The sequence below is a fragment of the Mandrillus leucophaeus genome, unplaced genomic scaffold, assembly GCF_000951045.1.
Source record: "Mandrillus leucophaeus isolate KB7577 unplaced genomic scaffold, Mleu.le_1.0 Scaffold837, whole genome shotgun sequence".
NCBI classification, from domain to species: domain Eukaryota; kingdom Metazoa; phylum Chordata; class Mammalia; order Primates; family Cercopithecidae; genus Mandrillus; species Mandrillus leucophaeus.
The window spans coordinates 615,715-624,012 of record NW_012109108.1 but is presented as its reverse complement, the minus strand read 5'-3'; the positions used below and the strand labels follow the sequence as shown (position 1 = coordinate 624,012).

Here is an 8,298-nt window from a genome sequence, read left to right as displayed (position 1 = left end):
TCCTCAAGGATCTAGAGCTAGAAATACCATTTGATCCAGCCATCCCATTACTGGGTATATACCCAAAGGATTATAAATCATGCTGTTATAAAGACACATGCACATGTATGTTTATTGTGGCACTATTCACAATAGCAAAGACTTGGAACCAACCCAAATATAGACTGGATTAAGAAAATATGGCACATATACACCATGAAATACTATGCAGCCATAAAAAGGATGAGTTCATGTCCTTTGTAGGGACATGGATGAAGCTGGAAACCATCATTCTCAGCAAATTATCACAAGGACAAAAAACCAAACACTGCATGTTCTCACTCATAGGTGGGAATTGAACAATGAGAACAATGAGGAAGGGGAACATCACACACCTGGGGCCTGTTGTGGGGTGGGGGGAGGGAGGAGGGATAGCATTAGGAGATATACCTAATGTAAATGACGAGTTAATGGATGCAGCACACCAACATGGCATATATATACATATGTAACAAATCTGCATGCTGTACACATGTACCCTAGAACTTAAAGTATGTTTTAAAAAAAGAATTGTCTATGTCTACATGTCTTTGTTTAAAAATTTGTCATAAAAATTCATTGGTAGACCTTTCCATATGAATAGAAATAAATCAACAAAATTATACTACAAAGCAAACATTTCTCCTAAAATGAGATATATTTAAATGTATTCAAACATGTGTGGGAAACAAAAAGGGAAGTAAATATAGATGTATGAGAAGTATTCTAGGAGGGGTCAGAGAAGGACCTTTCCTTGTCTTAAAAAGTGGAAAGGGGAAATATTAAGCTTTACTTATGTTTTCATTTTTTTCCAATATGAAATACTGAAAGAGTTTTCTCATATTGTGAAATATACATGAAAACCAAAGATACATGACAGGTTATATAAGAAAACAAAACTTTCAGATAGAACGTCCATGTTGATTCATATCACCGTTTGCTGAAATGAATTTTGGAAATATTATTAGATTATTTAATGAGATGAAATATTTAAGTTTTAGACAGAAGGCATGTGTAGTATGACTGACCTTTACAGAATATATTTTGCAGTTCATGCCTCTAATAGAAATAATTGAAATAGACTTACTGCTGGTTGTTTCTGGTTTTGAACCTCTGCAGTCTGGGGAGTTCCAGAAGAAGTAAGAATTAAAAAAAAAAAAAGGAAGACTTAAATCAGTTAAAAAAATTTTTGTGTTAAAGACAAAATATGTTTTCTTTTTATTTTTTAAAACATTTTTCATGATTGATCTATGAGGCCTGTTGGACTACTTAAGAAACAACAGTAGTAACTGATTAGTAATAATAAACTTCATGTTTATATTGTCTTTAAATATAACCACCTAGAATGAAAAAGTCACTGTAGGAAAAATCTAGTCATCTGACTGCCGTGCCAGCAAATACACAATACACTTAAATGAAAAGTATGAATAATTTCTATTCAGTTTTTATTAAATATACATTGTTAAAAATTAGAGGAGTATTGAGCCTTTTTTCCTTTCTCTGCTTTCATACTAAGATGATTCATAAGGTTTACTTAGAAGATTTAAAATATTTCCTCTTGCATAACCTTAATATATAAATAATAGTGTTTTTAATACCATCTTTCATTTGTTTTTATAGTGCTTTTCTTAGTTTTGAATTGTGACATATTTAGAGAATCAGGAGTGAGAACACAATTTTATGGACATGTATTTATAAAACTAAAAACTCCAAAGCTTTTAGAAACTTTCGAAAGGAGGTATAATATTAAATAGTTTTAAATGGACAGTTCTGGTTTAGGACATTACACATGTGTTCGTTGGGTATAAAATGACTCTAGAAACCTTTTGGAAGGTGTGAGTATAGAAAATCAGAAATTTGAGAAGGTAATAAAGTTTTCTTGCTTTAAGACAAAGACTTGCTTTTCTTTAAATATATTAAATTATTAGTTTAAAATGTAAAGAAGGAATATGAGTCTGGGCATGGTGTCTCACCCTGTAATCCCAGCACTTTGGGAGGCAGAGGTGGGTGGATTATCTGAGGTCAGGAGTTCAAGACCAGCCTGGCCAACATGGTGAAACCCTGCCTCTACTAAAAATACAAAAATAAACTGGGCATGGTGGTGGGAGCTTGTAGTCCCAAGCTACTTGGGAGGCTGAGGCAGGATAATTGCTTGATCCTGGGAGGCAGAGGTTGCAGTAAGCCAAGATCACACCACTGCACTCCAGCCTGGGTGACAGAGCGAGACTCTGTCTCAACCTAAAAAAAAAAAAAAAAAAAAAAAAGAAGTAATATGAATATTATAGAAAGTATACTTTAAAAAATTCTGACAATCTGGATACCTTAATGCAATATCAACCTATGCTATGTATTCCTGGTATATGCTTGTCTAAAAAGTATCCTGCATTTTTATAAGAAATGTGGTATCTCATATTTTTTAAATTTATATCATAGGTTTCATACCTACATTTTTATAGTTGATAACTAAGTTGTCAATGATTATGTCATGAAATATTTATTTCTTATTGTTATCTATTAAGATAAAATTTTAATTATAAACAGATGATTAACATCTGTATACCAGTGGCCTTTTTAATAATTTTCATTAATACCTTAAAAAGATTTTTCACAAATGTCATTAGTTTTCAGCGATTCTTTGATAGAAATTATCAAATTGTGGTAGAGAAAATTTGTGCCAAATTAAAATGTCACCAATAGGCTATGTATTTATGCAGTTTAGTACATAATTGCTAGTAAAATATTATCTAACTCTTTTCATTTTGGGGGAAGGGATAAAATAGTACATAAAACATGGTATCACATTGATGTTTTAATTTGTATAAATTTGACTGCTCATAAGATTGAATGGTAAAATCAATAAACTTAAATTATATTTTTCTGTATATTTGTTCATGTCCCTGAGGCCTGAAGCCTTTGTGAAAATGGGAAGGAATGTTTGAAAGACAAATCTGGCTCAGGTAGCTCAGGAACAGGTTGCTATGCAGCAGGGATTTGTGGATCATTTTATGATTTAAACCTTAAGCCCTATTACTCAAAGAGAAAACCTAAGTTCTAAATGTTCAGGTGGCCACAAAGTGTCTGAGTTGTAGAACTCAAAGTTTTAAAAGGTAATTTTGACTCCAAGAATTGACCTAATAGACTTAATAGACATATTATACATAGGCACAACATGCAGATAATAGAATTAATTAATAGATGTTAACTTAAAGGAAGTCTAAACTTAATAATTAATAAATATTACAGAGATTTACAGAACAAGGACTAGTGCTCCCCAAAATTTTACAATCCAGGAGGTGGACATATACCATTATTATGCTTGCCTCCTTTGTGAGTGCCTAGAATCCCCAGATGAACATGAAAATAAAAAGAAGCAATAGCCAAAACAACAATAAAAACAAGTCAAAAAATTAAAAGACAAAAACAGAACTTTTTCTAGGTCCAGTAGCCTTAAAACATTGCATATAATTCAAGATAATGCCTGCAAACCTTCAAGCTGTTTATGGCCACGGATCCCTGGAAAGGGGTCAGTCAATTGACATAATGGAGAAGAATGTAACAAAAGATAATGATTCGAATATTAAAGGCAGAAGTATCAAGGTCTTTGAAACTTGTGAAAAAGCTTAACCAAAGTTGACCTTTGAAGGATTTTGCTTCCATAAAGACATTGGAGTCTGGGTGAGATACAAACTTAATTAAAATAATTTCTGATTCCCGGACTATGATTTCTGTAGTTATTCTTTCTGAATTATCTTTAATGCATTTATAATTTTAAAATGTTTTCAGTATTGTTTTCCCCACAGAATGTATTTCCTCTATAGTATGAGAATATTAAGTTTCCTATATATGATTAACTGTGATTTCTTAATTCACAGAACTAAATGGATATCCAAAAGAACATGACTTTGATTTTATAATAGAAATAATATTTAAAAAATTAACCTTAAAATATAACAAGTTTGTAGATATTTTGGTCTATGAAGTATAACTGTATTTAGAAATTTGAATAGTTAGAGCCCTTAAATACAAATTTCTTAAAGTCAGTACAAACTGGTTAGATGAAATTAACTTACCAAAAAAGGCAGGGTTAATGCCAGGACATTCACAACTAGAAGAAAACTCTTCATTATTGCACCTAAAGATACATTTAAAAAATTAATTTAGAAGAATTTGTTAATAAAATTTTAGGAGTGACTTGAATACAATGTTTGCTTTGATTAAGAAAAAAAGCCAGATTTACAGGTAGATTTAGCCAATGTGAAAAATTTATTTTAACAAAAGAATGTAAAAACTCAAACTTGGAGTAAAAAAATTTCTGAATTTAATTTTTGACAGCATTAATGGAATTATAAAATTATCATTACTATGTCAAATGTTGAGATTATCAAAGTAAATATGATGCAGGCCTTGCCAATGAGTAGCATCAATTTTAGGAAGAGTGTTGAAATATACACGAATAACTGTAAGAGGGAAAAAAGTAGAAAATGCCACAAAAGTGGTTTTCTACTAATAAAAGTTTCAGTTAAGAGAAGCAGCAGTCTTTGTGTGGGAAAATGACATACAGGTGAGGCTTGCCTATGCAGGGTTTAATAGGGAGAGAAGTATTTCAAGTAGAGGAGAAAGTCTTGAGAATCACCATGAACATTTGATTGGAATCTTGTATGAGAAGAGAAATACAAGATTGGAAGGAAAGTTTAGAGCAGAAAAAGTAAACACCTTTGAGTTAATGATGGGTGAAAAAGCTAGGCATGGCTTTATAAACAACAGAAAACAATTGATTGTTTTCGGACTAGAAAGTGTATGACTATACATTTTTTGGAGGACTGAGTTCTAGACCAGAGTTCTCTACCTCTGTAACTTTGATCAAGTGATTTCCCTTTCCTGGGCTTTACATTTTTTTACCTGTAAAACTAGGGTTTGAACTTAGCGATTTCTAAAATTCTATAATTCCATGATCAATCCAACAGAAGTATGTAGGATGGAACGGGAAGTGGAGGGTTATGAAACTGTTTTCTTTATAACATGCTTCTCTAATAATCATAACTGATATGATTAACTCGATTGTTTTAATAGGAAATATAGAGATGATACAGTGGCTTTGACTAAAATATTTGAAGAAATAGATTAACCTTATTTTTCTAAAAGAGTATATACAGTGTCATACCTTCTTATTTGATTTGTAATAAATCATCTTTTTAGACAATAATAATATATGATACCCCAAACTTTTTATATTTAAGTATATATTATGTTTAGGAAGTAATTACTAACTTCATCTTGTTGCAGCTATTGTTATTGATATACTCATATAAACTTAAATCACCACAAACTTGAACTTTACAAAAAAGATTCACAGAATTAAAGTCTCAGATAGGGGATAGAAAGCACATTGTACTCCATTAGCGTCTGATTCTCAGGCAATAATGATTAGGAAGGCTGTCTACTGAAGTGACTTCAAAACTGCCCATACGATGTCATCCAATTTCCATTCGATGGAACTCATTTGGAATCAATTTGAACAATCTAAGAAAACTCGTATTTCTTTAAGTGGGATGAAGCTCCTTATTAATGCTTCACTTGCTAGTGATCTTTTAGGATTATAGACTGAAAATATTTTCATGATGAATCACAGACCCCTTATCAATTCACACAGTAAAATGATATGTAAACAAAAGAAAATATTCTATAAAATGATAGTAATTTGTTTTTGGCACAAACAAAAATTACAGAGATAAGACCATACTTTGCATATCAGCTACATTTGCATTTGCCCTCATCACTTGGTAAGAAGAAATAGTTCGTGAAATGGTAGAGTTATACAGCTTTCATGAGTATTTGAAAGGCATGTTTTAAAAAAATAATTATTCCATAACACATAAAATTATGACTTTTATGGAAATAAAATTTGAAAGTTATTAAGGGATCAATTGCGATTATTATCATGAGTCCAACTTCCTGAGGAATTAACTCTCAACGTTTGTCTGTAGGAATATGTTAAACGCCTTTTTTGTTCGGAATTCACAATGTCTACTATGATTTAGCTGGTGTCAGAATTCGACTGGAACCCAGATTAAAGTTAAAAATAAATTTGATCATAACACCATCCAGAACTTAGGTTTAGGTTAGAAATTAATTTTAAAGTGATGCTAGGTCATATTCAAGCTTAACAATTACTAAAAGGAAGAAAATGTGATTCTGAAATAACTATGGTGATGTCCCAACTAACTACCGTGAAAATAATCACTTTCTTTTCTCAGGTGTTTCAGCAGCATTACCTTTCCTCGTGCCAGTCAGGTCTTGGTTGGCAGTAGGTTGAGTTGGCTTGTCAGCTGCAGAGAAGACCCAAGATAAATAACTGAAGACCAGACCAATGAAAGGATATTAGTACCTTGAGTCACGCTATTCTGTTTCCCTCCTACTTTTTACCCAATAAGATGATGACAGAAAGGAAAGATTTGATGACAGCAGGGTCACCTTTGGGTCAATCCTTTTTAATGAAATGCAGAGAAGGATGTAAAGTCATCACTCATAAAGCTTGAAAAAAGAGTATTCATATCTTTTTAAATAATCTTTTTTGTTTTATAAAGAAATATAGAAGAATTTTAAAAAATATTAATTGTATTCTTATTCAACTTATCCTATCTATTTGAACTTAAAACTGCTGTTGAAATGAAAAAGAGTCACAATACTTTCACATTTTAATTGTTTCTTTTAGTTTAAGAACCTGGATTTCAAGTGATACTGCATCTGGTATAGACTGTGGTTGGTCTTCTTCCTTCCAGAATTACAATTATTGATTTTTAAAAATTAAATAATTGGCCATCTCACACATACCCAAGAGCACCTCCTTATAAAGGTAAAACCCGTATATGAAACATTTTAATCGGTGTAAAGTGGGGAACTATTTGCATTTGAGCTGCAGCACATTTTCTCCCATATGCATTGACTACATACTTAGTGATTTATTATTTTCTTATGAATAAACATTTTTAAGATTTTAAATTTCATTAATATAGGTGAACCATTTTGAAAAAACATTATTAAATTATTGAATTGGAGGTATTTGTTCTGTTTTAAGGAAAGTCATTTTGACTTAGAGCATACATCACAAACCCACTGACATTGTGAATATTTTGGCAAAAAATAGCTAAACAAAAATTTTGTTTAGATAATTCAGGAAAGAATTATTTTCTTTTACTTGTTTTTCTCAAGAAATAATGTTAACTGTGACTTCATTTTGGCTGTGAAGAACTGACCAGATTGAGGAACTTACAGGAATTAATGTAAGACTGCCAGAACACAAACAAGAAATAATATCAGCATTGTAGTTATGTCTATGTTCCTATCTGTTTCTTAGAACTGTTGCATGTCTTAGAAAGTTAGGAACAATATTCTAAACCGTAGAATACTTATTTGGATTACACAGAGTAAAATGAGATTTTCTGTTTCTCAGAATAGTTGGTTTTTGCAGTTCAAAAAGAGATGACAGAATTTAAAATTGCTAAACCAAGTTGCTAAAGTAATAACACCAGCCATTCTATCTGAACTATTTAGTCACAGTGTTTTCCTTTGATTCTCAGGGTCCATGGTTGAAAGACTATGATCTGGTCATTCCTAAATTTTGAAGGTGTTCTAGTTCACATAGTAATTTCTCAGCCATTGATTTAAAATCATAAGAGTGTTAATGATTTTTCAGTTGAGTATTGAATTATTTAATTTACAAGTAGCAGACACTCAGAACACTTCTGAAGACATTGTTTTCACAGGAAAATATATTTTAAGAACACCTGAGAGTGCTAATAATCTTTTCTCCCACTAAGATAAAAACATCTTTACCATGGTATCATCCATTCACTTCAAACACTAATGTAGCTTTTGTGGGGCTTTGCAAAACTGGACATTATTATTTGAGCACACACATTATTTTAGGTACTGGACATTATTCTTTGAGCACATACTTTATTTCAGGTACTGTTTCAGGCAGTAGGGATAAATTAGTAACCAAAGCAGGTAAACATCTCTGTTCTTGTGGAGCTCGTAGTCTAAAATTTACTTGAATACTGGTAACATTGGATATTTCCCGTATCTACTGATCTAAGGCAATCTTAGTGAAAGTGTTTTGAGTGACTGGAGTAGAAGAACTAGGTGGATTCTATAATGGAGCTATCCAATGCTCTTGTGTTTTCCAAAGAGAAGCAAAAGGAGGATCAGAACTCTCCTGATCTGAAATCTCCAACGAAGCTGCAATAGTGCTGAACAAGGCCTCCAAACTGAGAGTGTTTA

At 31.8% G+C, this 8,298-nt stretch overlaps 1 protein-coding gene across 1 annotated transcript in view; it reads right to left on the bottom strand.

Annotated features, from left to right (window-relative positions):
* The window catches only part of CSN3 (casein kappa), an 11,691-nt gene extending 5,329 nt beyond the window's left edge, over window positions 1-6,362 (bottom strand). Inside the window, exons 1-3 of the mRNA XM_011968291.1 lie at window positions 6,291-6,362; window positions 4,089-4,150; window positions 1,106-1,138 (exon numbers count right to left, since the gene is read on the bottom strand). Coding sequence (XP_011823681.1) covers window positions 1,106-1,138; window positions 4,089-4,142 — 87 coding nt within the window. The 5' untranslated portion in view covers window positions 4,143-4,150; window positions 6,291-6,362. The remainder of the gene's footprint in view (window positions 1-1,105; window positions 1,139-4,088; window positions 4,151-6,290) is intronic.
* Between the last annotated feature and the right edge of the window lie 1,936 nt (window positions 6,363-8,298).